Below are 23,661 nucleotides of genomic sequence, written 5' to 3'. Positions count from 1 at the left end.
TAATGGACAATATTTCCAACCATTGGAAATATCGGATGGGATTGAATACCCCATTAGGTTAACAGATGGAAGAACATCCTTTTGATAATAAAATGAATAGAGGCTGTTAATTCTAATGACTATTGATGTGTGTTTCTGTTTCATTGTAGACAGTGAGATCTGCCATAGGTGTCCTGATGAGGAGTGGCCGGATGAGAGACAAGTCAGATGTGTTCCCAAAACATACAACTTTCTGTCATATGAACAGGACATTGTGGGGAAAATATCTTCAGTAACAGCTTTATTTTTATCTGCCATAACATTATTCATATTGGGGAACTTTATTTATTACTGGGACACTCCAATTGTGAAAGCCAATAATCGTACTGTAAGCTTCATTCTCCTGGTCTCCATCTTGCTGAGCTTCCTCTGTGTGTTCTTGTTCCTCGGCCGGCCAGTGGATATAACCTGCAGGCTGAGACAGACGTCATTTGGGATCTTCTTCTCCACAGCTGTCTCTTCTGTACTGGCAAAAACTGTCAATGTCTGCATTGCTTTCAAAGCCACTAAACCCGGCAGTCCCTGGAGGAAGTGGGTCACACTCAAATTATCTCATTATGTGGTCATTGTGTGCTCCTCTGTCCAAGCTCTGATCTGTAGTGTCTGGCTGTCTGTGTCTCCTCCCTACCAGGAGTATGACCATCACACCTACCAGGGAATAATTATCATTCAGTGTAATGAAGGGTCGCTGATTGGGTTTTACTCTATGTTGGGTTACATGGGGATCCTGGCCGCTGTGAGCTTTGTTCTGGCTTTCATGGTGAGGACATTACCAGACAGCTTTAATGAGGCCAAGTACATCACCTTCAGCATGCTGGTGTTCTGCAGTGTGTGGGTTACAATGATTCCAGCTTATCTGAGCACCAAGGGGAAAGATGCGGTGGCTGTGGAGATATTCGCCATACTGACTTCATGTGCTGGAGTTCTGGGCTGTATATTTCTCCCAAAACTTTATATTCTGCTTATAAAATCTGAACTTAACTCCAGAAAAATCATTCTGGAGAAAAACAATATATAAAGCCTCATGTAGAGCATTATTATACAATGCCTCAACATTCCTGATGTCATATCCTTATATGAATATGTACAGATACTTCTAGCAGAGTTACATAACTAACCTATTACATTATTACATGTAATGCTCTGTGTAATTCTAATACAATAGTGAAAATACAGTATTTAGACATAAACATTGGCCCAGCCCTTGTCTCCTCTCCTGTATGGTTTGATTGTTTGCCAGGTATTTATATACTGTAGTTATTGAGCAAATTAATTTATTACTATAAAAAATAAAGAATTATATGATCACTGGTCACAACTGATGTCTGAGTAAATGGCATGTGATGCAATGGAAATTCAACATCACAAGACTAAGGATAAAATTTAATATGGTGAGATTTTTAGACATGTGTTTTTTTGGGGAATAAAACAGGTGAATTTGCATGTTTAAGTAACAAGATATTGGTTCCCCCAGCACACTGAATAGTATTAGTAACCAATCTTGAACAATACATGATAATAGAATTCAGAGATCATTTCTGAATTATCTCTGAATTCTATTATCATGTAGTGTTCAAGATTGGTTACTAATACTATTCAGTGTGCTGGGGGAACCAATGTCTTGTTACTTACTCAGTATTAACCCCTCCCTTGCATGCACCTGAATAGTATTACTGAACTAATTTGAGCATCTACCACTACCTGTATGAATTTGCATGTTTAAAACAATTTCACATGTAATAACATGAGAATTGCGGTAAAATTCACGTTTGGACCTCTCTATAACTTGGCACATTAAAAATCGCATCCATATATTTGTTATAGAAAACATCAAAATTGCAAATGTAAAAGGGTGCAAATTTTCAACAAATGTAGGGGTCTCCTGTATTTTGTAACCAGCTTCAACAGCCAATGGTTTCATACCACAGTCGGGGCTAGGTCACCTGGCCATCACATGACTATAGGCGAATCTAGGGGGTGGTCTGAGGGATGGGGCTTTCCAAGGATGGGTGCTTATAATGTTAAATGCACCCCCACGCCACCCCCTAAATATAAAGCGTGGCGAGCGCAGCGAGCCCACGTGGGGCGGCGGTACGCATCCTCCGACCTTTTCATACCCCCACAATCCACGTCGGCTTGGAGTTGATTTTATAAAGTGTGACGAGCGCAGCGAGGTGTACGCGTCCCCTCGCGGGCTTCACAGGTATCTGCGTGCGCTCACCACGCTTCGGGCTCGGTGGCTTGCTGCGCTCGCAACACTTTATAAAATCAACTCCACGCCGACGTGGATAGTGGGGGTATGAAAAGGTCGTAGGATGCGTACCGCCGCCCCACGCGGGCTCGCTACGCTCGCCACGCTTCGGGTTCACGTTTATACTTGGGGGGTGGCGTGGGGGTGCATTTCACCATTGTAAGCACCCATTAGGGTGCTTATACAATTTAATATCGCATATGGGTTCAAATCACATTGCATCGCATTGCATGCCATCGGGTGTATGGCATGCGATGCGATAAAAAATCAGGCGACTAATTATCGTGGGCGCGGTGCTAGTACACAATTACCAAAAAATTTTTATAGCTCTATTGTCATTCTTAGAATCCTACCACATAGATATTATGTGGACATTTCAATTTAATATTGTCTCATTTTTTTGGACAGATCTCCCCCTTATAAAAACATAAACCTACAGTATTACTGAAAATAGGTGTCCCCTATATTACACAATTGCTTAATATGGTTGACATGTGGAGAGCTTTGAACCCAGTATAAAGGGATTCACCTGCACCTCACTTACACATAAAACCTGACCAAGAATAGACTATAAACTATTGGTTGAACCTTTATTTACAAAGAAAAAATCTGACACCCCCCCCCCCCCAAAAAAAAACCACCACTGATTCTTTCTGACAATGGTCTAAATTCCATAGAATTAGACCTGAGTAACTCTAAACCTATAAAACCCATTTGGAGATTTCCTTCCTACCTAACCCAATCTGAAGGCTTTCCCGAAAAAATATACTATCTTGGAAGCAATATTGCTTTGATAATATGACTACAGAATCTTCTAATCTTGCCATGTTCTGGCAAGCAGCCAAAGCCGTGATTAGAGGCAAGGTCATCCTTGTAGGAATTCTTGTTTCTTTCGCTGTTTGTTCATCCCGTATGTCTCAAGAATTAAAAAAATAACAAAATTCTAAGTATATTGAATTACAATCTCAGCTGTCAGATGCCTTCCAATTATTTAAACTTATTTATTCTGTGGTGGAAGATAGGGCTGCTTATCGGACTGCTAAACTACATTTTGATGAGTATCTCCAAATTTATGGAGATAAATATATTTTTTTACGTAAAATCTAAATTCTATAAATTGGGGAACAAAATGGGATGACTACTTACACTACTACTACACGGCTCTAGACAACATTCAGTGATTAACCTTTTATTAAAAATAGATGGCACTATGACGACATCTGATACCCAAATAGCTGAAGTTATGGAAACTATTACATAAATTTAAACTCACCACTGCCTGCTCCTCCAGATAAACCAATGGGTAATGCAACTCATACCTCTTCTCCATCCAATCCCTTTTTGGAATCTCTTCCTCTAACTCCGATGCTGGATTCCTTAAAACAAACCTTAATTGGACCAATTACTACTGAAGAAATATCATGGGCCATTGGGCTACTAACATTGGCTAAGGCACCAGGCACTGGTGGCTTTTCTAATGAGTTTTATAATATCATGGAACCTTAGCTTGGAAAACCATTAGCGGCTTGTTTTAACCACATTAATGACCATGGTATTGTTCTGGCCTATTTTTCATGTGCCATTATAAAAGTGCTACCTAAGGCAGGCAAAAATTTAAGTTTGGCAGGCTCTCTGCTGAATATTGATTATAAATTATTCACAAAAATATTGGCAGAGAGATTGAAACCTATATTACCTAAGATAATCTATAAAGACCAAACAGGTGTTATAACAGGGATACACTCTGTAGTGAATGTCAGATGTGTCTTGGTAACAATTCAGCACTTTAGTGCCCAATCTATAGCCTGTAATGGTCTTCTTCCCATACCCTTATTTCAGCTTGGTAGAGGCACCCGTCAAGATCGCTGTTGCCATCTCGCCTGAACAGATCCAGTGTTACATCCACAGAGGCAAGAAGACAGTGATTAAATACTGATATTTAGTTATAAGAATGGCAATCTGGTCTTTTGAACCATCAATATCACGAGGAGGGGGGGCAGTAGGTTGACTTGTGATTTAATGATTGGATCTAGGAATTTTAAGAATGTTTCCCATTATAAGAAGCATGCACACAATGATGAGGAGGGGTATAGGCTGATCGTGCGGATATCAAAGACCAGACATTGCAATAATTTGCTATGGAGATCAGAGACAGAGGGTGTGAACAGAAGCATCAAGAGGATATGCACATGTTAAATGTTACACATAGTTTAAGGTACTGTAAAATTACATTCTCACCTACTCATGTTTAGTGTCAAAATGATCAGCGTATTATTAGCTATCAACTACACAGTATTCACATGATATGGCCAATATTAAATATTAAGCATTCGCACTCTCTAGCTAGTAGGTGGATGTGGGTTAAGAACTGGTGAAACCAGTTCTTTGAACAAGTCAATAGGCAACCAGTGTTGTGACTCTTCCAGAGAACAATGCCTCATCTGAGCGTAGCTATTTTTGCAAATGTAGCAAGTACTGTAAATGGATTCTAAAAAATGTTTACAGCAGTAGAATTTGTACAAAGTAATAGATAAGAGACACCTTGAAAAAGCGATTGCACAGGCGAAACGCAATGGTGGATGAGAGGGAATATTGCTGCCTAATACTAGTTACACCAACACAGCGGTAACTACCTTGGAGACCGGACCAGCCCTACATCTTTTATACCCGCATAGCCATACTTACATTGCTCCTCCCAAAGGACAGAAGGGAGTTTTTGATAACCCATCCAGTGGCTCCCATATACAATACGGCCGGGGAGAGCTATCCCCCAAATGTGGAGGAATCCCACAAAGGGTAACAGAGTGAGCAGGTTGTGAAAGCCTGAGTTTCCCTGCCAAGGGGACTCATCCTGGACACCGCCTACATGGGCATTATAGCAACAGACTTCTACCTTACACCTAAGACTGATACGGTACCGTATAGATTGGCTCATATTCGCTCTTCAACTAAAGATTTTCAGCAGCAGATTTTTGCAATATTTTTATAATTTTTTAGAATTATTGCTTTGATTGAATGTAACAAGTTCTTGACTGTTTTTTATTATATATGGTAATAAATGTATTTTCATTTAAATTTGAAAATTAATGGCACCATAGTTGCATATTTTATTGAATATTGAAACAATTGTTTACCAGATTTTAGCGCAGTGTACTCCCCTTTTTTCCCTTGTATATTGTTTACCTATGGGTTTTGACAACCCTATTAGTACACCGCAGATTGACAAGGCAGCTCAGTCCTTTTTGCGCCCATACCTAATAACTCTTTATCACCACCCTCCACTCTAATAGATAAGAGAAACTCATTTTTAGTCCAAGGTCCATCTACAAGTCTAAGGTGTGCAAAATTGTGCGATAGAGTACATGGCACAATAAAACAAAGATGTATGTGGACATATATGTATGTTTACTTTGGGCAGGGGCAATGTAAAGATGGTGTATTATTTTAAAATGGAATTCTTGGAGGTAAGCGGATTGTAATGATTTAATACAGTGTGAGAAATGCCCTAAAAGAGTGTGGTTATCTGTAAGTTCAGCTATGTCAGAGGACCAAGAATCCAGCAAATTGGTTGGAGGAGAGTTAGAGGGGTAAGTAAGGACAGTGTCATATAAATACAATGTTTTAAAGGTATGTGTGAGTAGAACCAAGAAAGGAGGTGAGAGAGGGTCAGGAGTATGAAGTAAGATTATATCGGGAATCGGCAGGGTGATATAGTGCCATATCTGGAGGTACATATAGAAGTGTGTGCTAGGGAGGGTGTACATTTATTTAAGTTTATCGAATGACAACATGAATCCACCAGGATCAAATAATTTGGTAGCCAAGTTTAGGCCCTTACATTTCCACAGCCAATAATTCCCATTGGAATAATCCCCATGGAGTAATTTTAGGATTTCTGTGAAGTAGTTTGTTGATCTGGATCCACGCATCATATGTTCTTCTGAAGAGGACATGTTCCAACAAAGATGGAGGCAGAGGCGTAACTACTTTTTTTGCGCCCCCCCCGCCGGACATTTCGGGCGCCCCCCCCCCGAAATATTAACCCCCTCCTTACCCGTCCCCATTGCCGCCGGCGTTTCTGCCTCTAACCCGACATGCAGATCTGTGTCGGGTGACAGGCGGTCCCCGGCTCCGGCTGCAGTGCTAATAGTGCTAATATAATAAGAGACACTCGGAAAATGGCTGCCCCCATACAGCATTATGGGGGCAGCCATTTTCCGAGTGTCTCTTATTATATTAGCACTGCAGCCGGAGCCGGGGACCGCCTGTCACCCAACACAGATCTGCGTGTCTGGTTAGAGGCAGCGGTGCCGGCGGCAATTGGGTAAGGAGGGGGAGGGCAGGAGTCGGGAGCCGGGACCAGGTGGTAACTATAGTCCCGCAGACCCCCCAGGCACCCACACCTGCCTAGCGCCTCCCCGCCACCGCGGGGGCTGCTGGACTATAGTTACATCCACTGGATGGAGGGAGAAGGAGTTTAGGCCTGTCGAGGAAAATGTGTAAAATATAGCTTTCAGCATTGGTAAAGGTAGATTTGTCGTAAAACGAGTCATTAATGAAGCGGACGTGGATAGATCATGAGTACAGCTAAAACTATTAAATTTGAAGTGCATCAATCTAGTTATAGCCATTCTGGGTCTATTTCTGCACCACAGAAATTTAGATATGAGCTTAGCAAGAAGATGTATGTCAGATTTAGGCATAAGGGAGGTGATGAGTGGAAGGCAGTAGAATAATTTAGGGAAAATTATACTTTTTAGGACTGGTGCTCAGCCAAGTAACAAGAGTGGAAGCTTTTTCATACTCTCTAGTTGAGATGTAACTTTTGGTATCAAGGGATTGAGATTGGAACAGTAAAGGTTGTGGGGGTCTCTGGGAAACACAACACCCAGGTATTTAATGTGGGAGTTCTGTACTTGTAAATTAGATACGATTGGGTTCATGAGTGCAATGTTTGTGAAGGGAGACAATGGGAGCATATTTGGATGGGAAATGTAAGTGGTGTCGGCCTCTGTTAAAGATTCCTGGATTTTAATATAGGAGGAGCACAATTGTTTCTTCCTTTTGGGAGCCTCTAAGTACCACTTTGGCTGTCATCCAATAAAGTGCAGGATTGGAGAGCAGTGTGTCTTTATTGTGTGCATGAAAGTCTTCCCATGACTCTAATAAAATTTGTCGGAATGAACCAGAGCTAGAGAGATGAGCAAGGAATCTCCATGCTCTGTAGGTGGAATTTTCATGGTAAGCCTGATATGTGTGGTAAATGAGTGCATGGCCAGAAAGGCAGATGGAGTGTGTCCCAGAATATTTGATGTGAGGGAATAGAGAGGAGATACATATGAAGTATATACGGGAGAGAGTATGATGCGTATCAGAAAGGCAGGTGTATTCTTTTTGAGTAGGGTGAAGGTGTAAAGTTCAACTTTAATTCACACTACAATCCTACACACTATACTCACCTATTGGTCCACCACAGGTATGTCCAGTAGAATCGAATTGATTGGATCTGTGGAAGGATATTATACTTACTAAGGTCTCTGGCAAATATAGATCTGCTTCATTGCTTGTAGCATGCTACATAAAAAGAAGCAAGAGACCTTGGAAAGTATCATTTTCTTCCACAGCTCCACCCACTTGGATTCTACTGGACAAGGGGACAGACCTACGGTGGACCAATAGATGAGTATATAGTCTATGATTGTAGTATGGAATTAAAGTTTTACTTTACTGGTGTCTGGGTGTTTTATTTAACTATTTGACAATGGGCTTTTAATGCCCCACATGCTGGGACTTCAGGTTCCACAACAATGCACAATAGTTTTAATCTATTTTTCACACTTAAACTATCAGAAAATTGCCCACTACAGGGCGGTAGATTAATTCTGCAGGGGGGACCCCTTTATTGAAAGAGTCCCCACTCCCCGGATAGAGTTAAATCCCACCTTGTAAATCACTGTGCTCACTGTGCAAATGGATGTGTACGGCTACAATTTCATTCACAGCTGTGTGAATATGTCCAAAACCCGTCGTCACACTCTCCATGGAATGATTCAAATTCCGATGTTTTCCCATTAAAAATGATAGAATTTACAAATTTATTATGATGCGATGTCGGGTAAACATTACCAAAAATTGTTACACAAACAGACCAGGTTCTGATAGGCAATTTTCAGAATAAACTTTATTGGCCATGAATACTCGTGTATACTAGGAATATTTGCAGATTTTGGTGCAGCTACAAGCAAGGGAACAAAAGGGAAGGCGTGACATATGAAGACATTACAACTGTTGTAAATACATATGTGACAGGTGGCCCCTGTGAGTGCGGTCGGTACCACCACGTACCTGAGTATGGCAACAACAGGGAATACAGCTCTCATCACGGCCCTTGTTAGTAGATGGTAGACACTGAAGGCAAGAGATGGGTCACCCCGGGGAAAACCCAGCAAGAAAGATGGCAACCACGGTTAGCATCAATGAGTATTTATTAAAGAATGACGTTATGCAATTGCTGAAATACCTTCAAAGACTTTATGCAAACATCACATGAAGGAAAAAGACATTTAACCATTGCTGTCTGAGTTTAGCAGCCAATGAACACTACAAAAGACAAGGGCAGATCGATACTGTTCATTTATGATTCCTCATCCAAAAAGACAATAACCTTCACACTTCTATATGTATAATGACATACCATAAAGACCTCAATAAGAAATGACCAAAGAACGTGACTAAAGAAGACACTCTAATAAAAATGACGTCAGGAAAAATAGGACTAGCATTCAGTCATGGTACTGTAAATCACTTGCAATACTTCTGATGGCGCTATACCTTACACAAGTGTATCTTAACACGGTAGTCCCAGCTACAATACACAGTCACAGAGTTCAAAGAAAGGTCCCTCGAAGATCAATCCTCAGGGGAAGGGTGGTCCCTGCCTGAGTGTTCACACTACTATGAATCTGGCCAGAATAAATTAACAGTCCCCTTTTTAAAGGGGTACAAGAGATCTCCCGTTACCTAGGGTGACTCCCTGCGGGTGATGCAATGGCCTTCAAAAAGACTTGAACACTGTCCTGCTTTTAAGGCTGGATGCAGGGGACAAGGGCATCAGTGGCTTAAATGGGTATGCGGGAAGGCCTTGAGACTACTTAAAGGAATTGGGGCATAGTGTACCTGCTGCGTCTGCTACCGATGCCGGCTCCTGCCATAACGATTTTCCTGACTCTCACTTGGTTCCTTAATTCCGCCGTGGCACTTCACCTCTGCCCGGATCCCAGCCTGCAGCTCCACCACCTGTGACTGCCTCCTGGATCGATGCGCGGTCAGCATCTCCTTCTCCTCCTGGCTTCTGCTCAGAGGCCCGGCCTGTCTCTCTCTCCGCCCGCTGTCAATCACCAGCCTGGACTTCGCGATGGCGGCCGCTCTTCTCCCTGTTGTCTCCGGCTGCACGCTGCTCCTCTTCAAATGCCCGCTGTGCACCGCTCTGCAACAACACAGGTGAGCTGCGCTCCGCTTCTCCCTTCTCAGCACGCTTCCTTCTTCACGCTGCTCAGCTCTGCAGAACTCCTTCACCTCTGACCTCCTCTTCTCCGCGCTCTCCTAGACAGAAAATAAGGAGCCAGGTTAACCCCCTCAGTACTGGGCAATGAGAACGGCATCCCTTCAGTAGCATTAGCCACAATTGTTGAGCCCTGCTATGGCTCATGGGCAGCTTAGGCACACCACTGTAGTGGGGTGCGACACACTTCCCTCTGGAACAATGCATGTCCACATGCAACAGAACAGGGACGTTGAGTCCTAAACAAAGTCATTTTAATGTCCTTCATGAACAGTTAACGGTGGGAAAAGAATACATATAGACATATGATACATTTTAGGGAACAGAGTCAAATTAGTCTCGGTAGTGCAAGGGCAGAATGCCTCTGGTGCTGCATTCTGACCTCCTGTTACCGATTACATTCGGTGCAATCTCAACATGAGCAACTTTATGAACATTCGGCACTGGATCTGGCCTCTCAACATCAGGCTCCTCTTCCAGCAACTCTGGAGCTGCGCTCCTGACCCTGAGGTTGGGAACAGCGTGTCTCAAGAACATCAGTAGCTTAAATGGGTCACTATGTGGTATACCTCCTGAGTGATCCCATCCCTCTGCCTTAGGGCTCTCTGTTTCTTGCTGTGCGGGTTCCTGTTCTGCAGAGGTACATAGCTTCAGCTGGTCACGAGGAACGGTGATGATTCGGCCGTCTTTTGCTTGAATCTGGTACAGTATGTGTGGGACTCACCGACTGGAACTGTCACGAGGGTATAGGGCGTTTCTTGCCACATTGTATCAGGTTTGCTGACATGGCGGCACTTGTCGCCCACTTGCAATAGCTCTGGTCAGGCGTCTGCTTTGTAGTCTCGCTCCTGCTAAGCATGTACCACTTCCAAACGTTGGGTGACATTCTATGGGATGTGCTAAATGCGCATTTTTTTTATCGCACCACTTCGCCCTTTTTAAAATTGCAAGATTTGCCCATTTTTCGCATATTTAATGAGATGCGAAAAACGGGCCAGATAGTGCGAATAGGTGCGAGGTGGTGCGATGTCTTTAGTCCTGAAAATGTGCGATTTTCATATCTGAAAATCGCACGTTTGCAGGAAAGCGCAAAAAAAAAAAAAAAAAAAAACGAGCGAGGGGTCCCCCGCCAGAGCATAACCAGCCCTGGGCTCATTGAGCCGGTGCTGGTGACATAAAATCAGGGTCCCTGACAAATAGGGGTCCCCTTGATTTAATGAAACCAGCACCAGGCTCAAGGTCCGGCGCTGGTTCCCAAAATACGGGGGACAAAATGACTAGGGGTCCCCCGTATTTTAAGAACCAGCACCAGACCCAACCAGTCAGCAGGGTAATGCCACAGCCAAGGGACACTTATTATATAAGGTCCCGCGGCCAAAGCATTATCCCCCTGGCTGGTCAGCATGGGCAGGGGTCCTGGGGAAGTAGGGACCCCCCCAATGAAGGGGTCCCCCCCCTCCAGGACTTACCAGATCATGCTGAAAGTCCGGGGCTGATGTAAAGTGTAAAAAAAAGAAGATAAACTATTGTTTTCTACTGTCCGGGCTCCAGGGCTGAAGAGTCCGGTTCCGGGGCCTTGGTCCTGGTTCCGGGGCTGGTCCTGGGGTTCCGGGGCTCCCGCTCTCGGACTGAAGAGACGCAGAGATTTTTATCTTCCGTGCCTTTCCTCTGGATGATTCCATTGGCCGCCTAGCGGCCAATCAGGAGCCGACTTTCTCGGCTCCTGATTGGCCGCTAGGCGGCCAATGGAATCATTCTGAGAAGAGGCGCGGAAGATGAAACATCTCTGCGCATCTTCTGTCCGAGAGCGGGTACCACAGCAGCCGGGAGCAGCGCGTCTGCCGGAGAGGATGCCGATGTCGTCGCCGGGGACCAGGTGAGTAGGATTTCCTTTCTCAGGTACCCCTGTGGACTTCATCGGATCCTGGACCCCGGACCAGCCCCGGAACCAGGACCAAGGCCCCGGAATCGGACTCTTCAGCCCTGGAGCCCCGAAACCCCAGGACCAGCCCCGGAACCAGGACCAAGGCCCCGGAACCGGACTATTCAGCCCTGGAGCCCCGGAGCCCGGACCCAGGATCCAGGGACCGACCTACGGGCTCAAGGTAGGTAAGTATCAGTGTGTGTGTGTTATGTGTGTATTAAACTTTTATTTTTCAGGGTGTCAGTGTGTTTTATTTAACTATTTTTTGTACTGTAGAACTACAAGTGCCAGCGGGCCCTTTAATGCCCCGCATGCTAGGACTTGTGGTTCTCCAAGTCCCAGCATGCGGGGTAGGCTTGCTGGGACTCATAGTTTGACAGTAGAAAACAATAGTTTATCTTCTTTTTTTTACACTTTACATCAGCCCGATGCCCACCGCCCAGGGGCATCGGGGACAGCCCCGGACTTTCAGGTAAGTCCTGGAGGGGGGGACCCCTTCATTGGGGGGGTCCCCACTTCCCCAGGACCCCTGCCCATGCTGACCAGCCAGGGGGATAATGCTTTGGCCGCGGGACCTTATATAATAAGTGTCCCCCGGCTGTGGCATTACCCTGCTGGCTGGTTGGGTCTGGTGCTGGTTCTTAAAATACGGGGGACCCCTAGTCATTTTGTCCCCAGTATTTTGGGAACCAGCGCCGGACCTTGAGCCTGGTGCTGGTTTTATTAAATCAAGGGGACCCCTATTTGTCGGGGACCCTGATTTTATGTCACCAGCACCGGCTCAATGAGCCCGGGGCTGGTCATGCTCTGGCGGGGGACCCCGCGCTCGTTTGTTTTTTTTAATTTTAACTGTTTAATTATTTTTTTTTACACCAGAACCCTGCACAGAACATTGCGATCTGTGCAGGGTTCAGGGTAATTCGTCCATCAGAACCTGGTCTGATTTTTGGGCGAATTATAGACACACTTTATACAAATCGCATACCATTAAATATGCGATTTGTATACTTTTTCATGTGAAAACATCTGGATGCGATGTGCTGTGAAAAGCAGCCATCGCATTTCCAGTGTGTCCAACTTGTTGGCCAAAATCGCACTTTTTTCACATTTTCGCAGCTCATTAAATATGCGAAAATGCAAAAAAATGCGATTTCGGCCGTTTTTGCGAAAAAACTCGCAAAAGTCTAAACTTCTCATCCCATAGAATGTCACCCGTTGTTCTACGACTCGACGGAAAGCTTAGATGCGATGCTGATGCTCCTGTACCCACTCGGTGTGCGGGGCATTGGCTTTGCCAAATTCTGGGGTCAGCTCCAGGTCCTTGGGGAGTTTGTTTTGTCTTCCGAACATCAAGTAGAAGGGTGTGAACCCTGTTGAGCAGTGCTTGGTACTGTTATACAGATAGGCCAGGTTTGGAAGAAGGAGGGGCCACTGGGCCAGGTTTTCAGTGGAGAGGCTTCGCAACATTCTGATCACGGTCTGATTGGCCCTCTCGCAGAGGCCGTTCCCCTGGGGGTGATAAGTCATAGTCCTCAGCTTCCGACATCCATACAAGTGACATAGTTCATGGAAGAGCTGTGACTCGAACGCCGGGCCCTGGTCTGTTAGGACCCGGTCAGGATATCCGTACTGATGAACGAAATGTTTCATGAACAGCTCGGCTGTAGTCTTAGCAGTCAGGTCAGAACCTGGAACCACCACCAGGAAGCGGCTGTAGTGGTCCATGATCGTGAGGGCATACTGGAACCCGCTGGGGCTAGCCTCCAACTTCACATGATCCAGCACAACGAGCTCACATGGTCGGCTGCTGGGTATTGGATGTAAAGGGTCTTTCTGGGAAGAGTCGACCGGGCGCTTCAGGCTGCAATTCACCACAGTCCCATTCTCTATGTCCATGCGCATCCCAATCCAGAAGTACCGCTTCCGCAATGTAGCTTTTATCTTCTGGGTACCAAAATGGGTAGACTGATTGTGGTAGGCGGTGAGTAGGAAGTTGGCCCTCTCTCTCGGCACCACAATTTCGGAGATCGGCTGATGGGTCCCAGGGTCCAGGCTCATGCGCACAACAAGTCCCTGTTGCAGGCTCAGGCGGTCACGATGGCTTAGGAGTTTGACCAATTCAGGATCAGCCTGGGCCGTCTGGGCCTTGGGGAGTCGCTTCTTCTGGTGGATGAAGTCTCTCAGGAGCTTGATCGCTGGGCTTTCTTTCTGGATCAGCTCCCAGTCAAATCCCAATTGGTTGTGCGGGTCAGGTTCAAGGCAAGCACCCAGAGTGGCCACTATGGGATCGGAAGTGGCAATAGGCCTGCGGGCCTTGGGTGTCTTGAACACCAGGGTTTCAATGTCTTCAGACCAATCTCGCACTTCCTCTTCGATGTCTTCAGTGGGCAGACGGGACAACGTGTCTGCGATGCCGTTGGATTGGCCACTTCGATAGACCACGATATAGCGGAAGTTGGCGATCCGCGCCATCCATCTCTGCTACATCGCTCCCAGCCGCGCTGTGGACAGGTGAGCCAGAGGATTGTTATACGTGACGATCACGAAGGTGATCACATTCACTAGTTTAATGTTATTTGACCATCGATTATATCAGTCTAGACCACCTATGGATCTTCCACTGTGCAGCATATTCTGACAAGTGTCAGACTTCCTCTATACACAGAAGGACATTTTGTCCCCACCATATCCTATCACCTAGACATTCTATTGTCACTCCCTATATCACACACCATTTCATCAATCTTCTTTCTTAAATTTTCTCACGTCACTAGGATACAGGTTCACTGTTTATCTGTTACCCTACATCACATAATGTTTTGACTTAATACTACTTTGACGTACACTTACCTTGTCAATTCGGAAACCATCTCATATAAACTTATTAGAAATGTATATCGTCATGACCTCACGATGACCATTAATATGATCATCAGTTACAGCAATAAGATGTAACACCAATTTGCCTTTTATTAAAGAACATCATGCCATGGATATATTGCTCTTACCTTCCTTCCCCTTTTCTTTTCCCCCCTTCCTTCTCTCCTTCCCTTCCATGAAAGAAATAAAATGTAATCCTGCGCTCACCATGCATTCAGACGCTATATACATAGCATATTAGGGACACAGGAATGACAATGAAAGTGGCCTGTTTTACATAGTTACATAGTTACATAGTAGGTAAGGTTGAAAAAAGACTTGCGTCCATCTAGTTCAACCTGGTATAGATATCCATTGCTGATTTGGTAGGTTCTGGTATTTTACAGACAAATTATATTTCTTATTTGTACCCATGGATGTTTTTCTCCAGTAAATGTTTGTCCAACTTTGCCTTGAACGCATTTAATGAGCCAGCCGTTACCACCTCTCTGGGAAGAGAGTTCCAGAGTTTGACTGTTCTGACCGTAAAGAAATTCTTTCTACTAGCTGAATGAAATCTTTTTTCTTCTAATCTATACTCATGCCCTCGCGTCCTAGATTCCTTTCTAGTAGAAAATAGGGTGTGTGACAGTTCCTTATATTGGCCCTTGATATACTTGTACATGTTGAGCATGTCCCCCCTTAAACGTCTCTTTTCTAATGTAAATAGTCCCAAATTGCTTAATCTCTCCCCGTAGCTTAAATTCTCCATTCCCCTAATAAGCTTTGTTGCTCGCCTTTGGACTTTTTCTAATTCTATGATGTCCTTTTTATAGTGTGGCGCCCAGAACTGTACTCCGTACTCTAGGTGAGGTCTCACCAATGCTTTATATAGTGGCATAATTACCCTTGAGTTTCTAGTTTCCATCTATTCTGTATCTATTTATAATTCTTTATTATGTGAAGCTTACTTTGTTGCCTGTCAAGATGACACAATACCTTTCGATACTATGTGTCTCTTTATTTAAGTATCGATTTACTCCAAGACAAGAAAGCATGTAAAATTTGACACAAGCTGCCACACACACCATACATGATATCGGGACAATATAGAAATATATTGGTCCCGAGAACAGATACCTGTGGCTATATAATATAACATAGAGACTTACATGAATCATCGACACAAACAAAGATGTCACCATAACAACCAATGTAAACATGCCAGCTCTGTCAGAGATAACTGGTGAGTGGTGCAGCACTCACGGAGCAGTGACATGATAGGACGCGAGAGCAGTCAATCACCTCTTAAGACTGCCGCGCCCCCAGACGAGTAAACGCCGCTCGGAGCTATCAGAGAAGATACTCACAGGACGCGGCCGCCGTCAATCAAAGTTTCAATTGCCGCGCCCACACTAGGGACGGTATAAGAACAGCCTCAGTCTGGCCAGTCGGGTTGGCCTTGAAAAAGCTGTCTGCGAAGCGTGCGCCGGCTAGCGGTGACGCTCTCTGTTCCACACATTTACTAGGATGTATTTTGATCTGTTTTATTAATACACGATTATCCTTATAGTCATGCACTGGCAGATAGCATGAGGATTTCCTCATGTCTGGTCAACCGGCTATACCAGTGACTTTCACAAGTCTTTAATAGCAGCCTACAGGAGAGTGTTGCAGGATTTCTCATTTTTATCCTGCCCCAACACCTGCGCTATTCACCCGTGTGCAGGGTTACACTGCGTGTTAATTATTTATAACACTGAGGGCAATTCTGACTGCAATTTGGAATACAGAAACAGTATCACCACAGCAGCCCCATTTAACGGTGATTCTTCCATGAAGTGATATGATCTCCTAGGAAAATCACCGATAATTCACACCTGCTATTTGTATGCCGAATTAGAACTGTTGACACCATAAGTCGACACCACACTGTTGATTCCCCACCTTTGTTCACCATTGATTCTGAATAAAATCTGATTTATACCTACCAAGTGTCTACAAACCACACTCCCTTAACACAGCAATTCTAGCTTTATATGTAAGGAGACATGGTATGAACATAATTGTATATGGGATCATTTTTGTGATGAATCAACATTTATGTCAGCAATTACTGGTATTTATTAGCAGATTCCCCCGGAATTTAATTTGAAGTGGGTCTCTACCAGGGTACCCTATTCTGTGTCCTTAATACCTGGCAATTTTAGCCACTCTTATGATAGGGACAGGATGTGTATTACCTAATTTTCAAAACCCATCACTATCGGCTTATACCAGAGTTGATAACCCCCACCTGGATCACTGGTGAACTATATACGATTTATTGTGAATGAATAATCACCGATCGACACATGTTCCTTCTGGGGTCAGCTCTGATATATAAGCCGACATATATTTCAACCCACATAAGGGGTCTCTGCTATTTGTGAGGGGCAACAGTTCAGGTGGACTTCAGAAAACTCTGTGAATTTAAGGAGCTATCTGTTAAAACCATTCAAGACCGTGTCATAATTGCAGACACAGGAGAATGTGTATATAAAAATTCCATGTGCACATCTATATAAGGAATTTAGCCGCCCAAACACTTTAATAGGAATTGATCACATTACAATTAGTGTTGGCTACTTATCCCTGTAATTGAAATTACAATAAACAATACTGTGTGTGGAAACAGTGAGCCGCCGTTATTTTAAAACACCTTATGTTATGTCTGTGTGTTCTTATATTTCGCTCTTTTAAAAATATGAATAAAAGTTACATTTTACTCGTGTAAGTTTTCATAGGTGCACCACATAAGGACATACTCTTCTTTCTTTTTTGTGCATGTCAATCTTTTATGTCCAGTAGTAGCACACCTCCGACAATACCCTATATAGAACAGTTTATGTGAAAAGTGGGGGTTCACCCATGTTAAACCTCCAATAGATGAGGGTCCTGTGCGAGTAGAAACCTCTGTTATGTCGCAAACCAGACACACCTCCCTTGAAGACGCAACAACATGACATCACCCATCACCATGGCAGCCATGTCATAACAAATGGATGACCGGCGTACATGGTGCCGTAAATACACACAAATAAAATACAGAAAAATATTAAACATGTTGGTACATACAAAATATCAGAAAGAGGACGGCAAGCAATGCCGATAGGTCAAGCGCACTTGACTGACAATAGACAAAAAAATATCATGTGTAATTTATGAAATATTAAAGTGCTACCGTGCAAATGTGTTTAAAATACAGTACACAGAGATCAACAAAGGAAGAAGAAATCAAACAAGAACATGATAACTGATATATCACTAAAGATAAGAAATATTAAATAGCTGAGTGATAACAAGCAGATCAATTAATCAGGACGGCTATGTCCGATTGTTCGTTGAGCCCGTGTGGGGTGAGAGTACCCAGACGAGCAATCCACCGGGCTTCACACTTAAGGAGCATGGTTTTTCTATTACCGCCCCTAATGGGCACAGGGATGTGATCTATCATACGGTATCGGATCGATGTCAGCCCATGTCTAGCCAGCAAGAAGTGCCGTGCAACTGGCTGGTCACTCCGACCAGTCGCCAGGGCACCCTTGATGGCAGATCTATGGGCCGCCATGCGATCTTAAAAAGGTCTTTCTGTTTTGCCTATGTAAGACATGCCACAAGGGCAAATGATTTGATATACCGTATAGCATGAATTACATGATAGAGTATGGCGGATAGACATAACTTTCCCTGTGCGGGGGTGGTTAAAGATAGAACCAGGCAACATAAATTTACAGGAGGTGCAGGTACACTGGACACAGCCTAACTTTCTGGTGGGAGGCGGGTTGGTGAGAGGGGCAGCGTTGGATTTAACCAGTAAATTGCCCAAATTACTTGATCGTCTAAAACTAGGCAACAGTTTTGTATTAGTAAGCCCCAAGTCTGCATCAGACTGTACAATGGGCCAATTTTTATGGGCAATTTTGATGACTTCAGGGCTGAATTGAGTATATGTGGTCACCCACGGTAATATATCAGACTTATTGTTATCAAGAGCAGTCTGCGATAACAAGGTAGCCCGATTGAGGGTAATCACCTTGTTTTTAATATTCAACAATTCAGAGAGTGGATAGCCCCGAGCAACAAACCGTTCAATCATACAATCAATCTGTTGTGTGGCAACAACCGGGTCTGAGACAATTCTTTTGACTCGCAAGAATTGCGAGTAAGGTAAACTATGAATAGTAGACCTTGGGTGACAGCTAGTGTACTCCAAAAGGTTGTTGCGGTCAGTATCTTTTTTGTGGAGGTCAGTGTGAATCACCCCATCTTTGATCAAAATCCTAACATCCAAAAAATTGATGCACGCCTTGTCTGAAACAAAAGTAAATTGAATGGGATCGGGTCCAGCGTTGTGTGGCTAAAAAGTCACTCAAAATCTCTGGCGGGCCCTTCCAAAAAATCAGAAGGTCATCTATATAGCGACTATAATAGACGATGTTATCAGCAATCGCTGGAGTGTCAAAAAAGAGGTGTTGTTCGTATTCAAACATAAAAATGTTTGCGTATGAGGGAGCGACCGCCGCCCCCATCACAACACCGACCTTCTGCATAAAGAATTGGTTATTATAAAGACATTTTTTTTTTCTAAAACAAGGCGCATCAATTCAAGGACAAGGAGGATATCAGGTCCCTTGTAGTTGGTATTATTGGTTAAGAATTGTCTAAGGAAGCGCAAACCCAACTCATGGGGAATGGAAGTGTACAAGGCAGAAACATTGATGGTGAACATCGTGATGTCACCATCGACATGTCCAAAATCAATACGTTTTCTAAGCAGTGTGTTGGTGTCTAGCAAGTATCTAACATGCCCACGAATACAAGGTTGGAATAAACAGTCTAAATAGACTGACACAGGTTGCATCAACGAGCCCCGGGCAGCTACAATGGGTCTGCCAGGGGGGTTGATTAAGCACTTGTGCACTTTAGGCAAACAATAAAACAAGGGCACAATAGGAAAAGCAGGTATTAAAGCATTAGATAACTCAATGGAGATTATATCACGGGTGACAGCATTAGACAATAACTCACGTAACTCATTGGTAAAGATCAAAGTCGGGTCACAAGGCAGTCTATTGTAAGTGACCAAATCGTCCAAATGGACCATGACCTGAGTGTGGTATTTGTCCATATCTTGAACAACCAGAGCTCCACCCTTATCTGCTCCCCGAAAAACCAGGGAATTGTTGGAAGCCAGATTTCTAATAATGTCCCGTTCTGTATTATTCAAGTTGTTGTAATGCGTCCTTGGTAACTTTTCAGTAGACAGGACCTCTGAATTTAGCATCCTGGAGAACGTACGAATGGATGCGTTAAAGGACTGTGGGCCGAAAGATGACTTGGGCTGGAGCCTCTGTATTTGTATAGGCAAGATCTCCTTAGTACGTACAATGGCATTCACAGGTGATGGTTTGTTGAAGTGTTCCTTAAGCCGCAATTGACGAGACAACTTAAAATTTTCAATGTGCCATTCATTATAAAAATAAAAATAATAATTATTTATTTATTTTTTGCGTGTTTGCTGTATTCTGGGTGTATTGGTTCTGCTCAATGTCATTGGGCCCATACCAGGAAGAGAAAGTTTCTCTGCCAGTTTTTGTTTTTGCTGGTTCAGTTTTGAATTTCCTTCAGCCTACCTCAAGGTTAGGTAAGGTTGGTTGCTTATTCCTGCACAGAGTTATAGACGCAGGCCTTGCAAGCCTCCTTGGTTGCCTTAAATACAGCGTTTACAGCCTTTAGACCTGAGCGGGTTAAGGGATTGCAGCAGTCCTTCCTGCAATTGCAAAACCTTTTAACCCAAATTTTCCTGGATTTTTCTGAGGTTCTTCTCAATCAGCTCCTACAGAAACCCTGACTAAAGAGGGGTTAGTCAGTAAAACTTTGGATCAGGAGGTTCAGAGGGGACATGGAAGTTCAATTTATGTCTCTACTGTGGGGGTTCAGGTCACTTTCTGCTTAATTGCGAATTACGCAGCCTTGGTGGTGGTGCTAGAAAGTACCTTCCTCAACCCAAGTGGAATCAGGAGGTTACATCTGTGCCTGTCTCCACTAAGTCTGAGGAGCCTGACCTCACATCCCCCATACATAGCACTCCGGCTTACAAATGGGGTCCTAAGACTAGGGTGCCCCTTTTTGGGTCACAGAATCTGAAAGCGACGTGGAACACTCCCGCTAAGATTTCGTAAAGAAAGACGGTTGCTAGTATCCCACTCATGGATATCAATGCTCTTTCAAGGTTGGAGTTGCTAGAACCACTAGGGGAATCTCAGGTGGTTCCCTCAGAGGAGGTCTCAAGCGGCATAACCCCAGAGGGGGTCTTAGAAGCCATGATCCCTGAGAGGGTCTTAAGGTGCGTTATCCCACAGGGAGTCATGGAAGCCATTGCTCCCAAAAGGGTCCGGAGGGACATGACTCAAAAGGGGAAGTCTCAGACCATAGTCTGTAGTGACATCCTCCCCGAAGTTGAGGTTCCCGGGGTTGCCTCCGAGACTGTGGGTCTAGGAATAATACATAATGTCCCAGTCTCTAGGGGCGAATTTGATGCCCGGTGCCCATCAGACGAGTCTGATGATACTCCTGACGCTCCATACTTCGACGGAAATTTGACCCAGCTGTGCTCTATTGCTCATTAATTCCTCTCCAAAATGGATTCCACACCTAATATGAAGATAACCACTACTTCTGCTGTTCATTAACTTCTGTCATGCTTAAGAGGTAGAGCCCTAGTGTGGGTTAAACCTCTCATGGAGGCTAATGATCCCATCCTAAGGGGTCTTCCGGTTTTTCTAAAAACTGTGCAAAGAGTATTCGGCCTAAAGGCCATAGCCCCGAGTGGGGGCTCAGAAGCCGTAACTCCAAGAGGACGCTTGAAAGTCTTCACCACCCCGGCAGGGGGTAACGTCTTGTCCACCCCGAAAGGGGGTAATGTCATGTCCACCCCGGCAGGGGGTATCGTCTTGTCTGCTTCAGAAGGGGGTAATGTCTTATATACAAGAAGAGGTGATGGCTTGTCCTCCCAAAAGAATAAAGTCTGTCTGGCCCCAGAAGGGGGCACAGTTTGTTTGGCCCCAGGGGACATCTTGGAAGCAGTGTCCCCCGTAGGGGGGGCCATATCCTTGACTGAGGTCCCAAAGACCACAGTCTCAGCAAGGGTCTTGAGGGCCGTAAACCGGTGAGCGTTTTTCTGTCTTGCCAGCTTCTCAGGAGGCTTCAGAAGTCTTAGCCCCCAAGGTTGTTGTTCCCGTAAAGAATTCCAGTCCTGAGGTTCCAGAGGTGGATGTCTCCACGTCCATAGTATTTGATGGAGATCTTGCCCATTTTATTGCCCTGGTTAAACACTATACTTCCCTTTTTAAATCAGGACCATCTTCAGGGGTCACCTGGGTGAACTTCGTAGACAACCTAATATCTGCCTTTAGGGGTAGACCTCAGACATGGACTTTCGGGCTGATCAGGTATGGTGACCCGTGCCTTCAAGATCTCCCTTCTTTCTGTGATGCAGTTATTAAAAAGTTCAGTCCCAAAAAGAAGGTTGGGGTTCCATCAGCTCCTGGAGACGTGGTATCCAACATAGGCCAGAAGTATGAGGACCTGGCGTTGGGAAACCCACAGTCTATTCATTGCTCTTTCACCTCACCATGTAGGCCCGTATGCAAGAGTCTTGTGGTTCATCCTGCCATAATGATGGCGGACAAAAGAGTGCTGGGTTCATCAGCCAGAATTCTGAGATTGAAGATTTCAAATAAAAGTTCCAGCTACGGCCAAGCAATTCATTCTTCCTCATTCCACATCTGTGAAAAAGACTTTCATGGTCCCCACATACCAGAGCTCTAGCCCAGACCCTGGCCTGACAGAAAGCGCCGTCGAGCCTGATAATTTGTGGGGCCTCAAGTCATTGATTTCTTCAAGATCCACAACTAAAAAAAGAAAAGGAAGAAGCATTAATCTTTTTCCACTTTCCTGGACCATCTCGTTCATTTTTTGTTTTGCTGTGCCCTGTGGTCACCCTCTAGGGAGGCACTGAGACAAGCCATGGTTTCAGCTTGTGTCTGTTTTTCCAGTGTTCTATTGTTGCCCTTCTACCAATGTCCAGGCACATATGCTTTTTGGTAAGTCTGGATTTTGGGGTCTGTTGACCCCTTCTCAAGGGAGCGGGGTACTGTCAGGAACGAGGTTGAATGGTTCAGTCTGTTTTGTTTTCTGTTCAGTTTGTGTTTGGCATTTGACTCACTGGTGGCCTCCAGTGGTAGGTCTGTGCCATATCAGCTCAATATTCTGGGAGCTAATTATTCACTAGTCTGCGAGGTAATGAGCTTGTTAAGCACACGCTTGGGAGCTGCCTAGATCTCCACCAGGTGTAATTAATCACTTGAGCGTTTTATAGGAAAGGCTCTCCTGCAATACTCTGCCAGTGATAGCTTCCTGCTTCTAGTGTCCAGTTCCCTTGATAAGCTTTCTGCCAGCTAACCCCTGTCCCTGGCTAGAGAGCGCCTGTGCCTAGTCCCCGAACTTTATCCAGTCCCAGTCCTGATATCAGTGTTTTGCCGTTTGTTTGTCTATCATCACGCTGTTCTCAGCTCCAGTCCCCGGTCCAGTCCCACTGGTTATTCCCCCATCTTGGGTCATGTAAGTGCTCCTGTGGAGCCTGGTTATTTTCTATTTTGTTCTTTTGGAGAGCTGCCAAGCTCTTTTAGTTACTGGGCTGTTCAGCCAGTTGTTTAGATTTTTGGGGTTCAGGATTGCGCCCCACCGTGGCCAAGCCCATTTCCTCTCACTGGTAGTTACCAGTTATTTACCTTAATTTCCTTTTGCTTGCCCTTTCTATGCATTTAATAGGCAGGGTCTCCCCCGTTCAGTCCTGGTTTTGTTTTGGGGATTCGCCTCTTAGCCTTGTCTCCTTATTGTCTGGAGATTCCCCGTACTCCGTCTCTTGTGCTTGTGACTGGGTCGCATTCACGCCATTGGCCAGGTGCCGGCAGATAGGGGCAT

General features: G+C 44.6%; 1 protein-coding gene across 1 annotated transcript; it reads left to right on the top strand.

The window, feature by feature from the left end:
* The first annotated feature begins 115 nt into the window (after nucleotides 1-115).
* On the top strand, nucleotides 116-1,057 carry LOC146077623 (vomeronasal type-2 receptor 26-like). Its single transcript, XM_083186089.1, has one exon. It carries the CDS (start codon nucleotides 116-118, stop codon nucleotides 1,055-1,057), a length of 942 nt encoding a protein of 313 aa, XP_083042215.1.
* The last annotated feature ends 22,604 nt before the right edge of the window (nucleotides 1,058-23,661 follow it).

The sequence above is a fragment of the Crinia signifera genome, chromosome 1 (assembly GCF_055691185.1).
Source record: "Crinia signifera chromosome 1, ASM5569118v1, whole genome shotgun sequence".
NCBI lineage: Eukaryota > Metazoa > Chordata > Amphibia > Anura > Myobatrachidae > Crinia > Crinia signifera.
Note: the sequence above shows the minus strand (reverse complement) of the source record. Positions and strands in the feature narration are given on the sequence as shown.

What these genes read in the sequence shown, in the direction of transcription:
- LOC146077623 (XM_083186089.1), top strand. Translation starts at nt 116, where the DNA reads ATGACTATTGATGTGTGTTTCTGTTTCATTGTAGACAGTGAGATCTGC.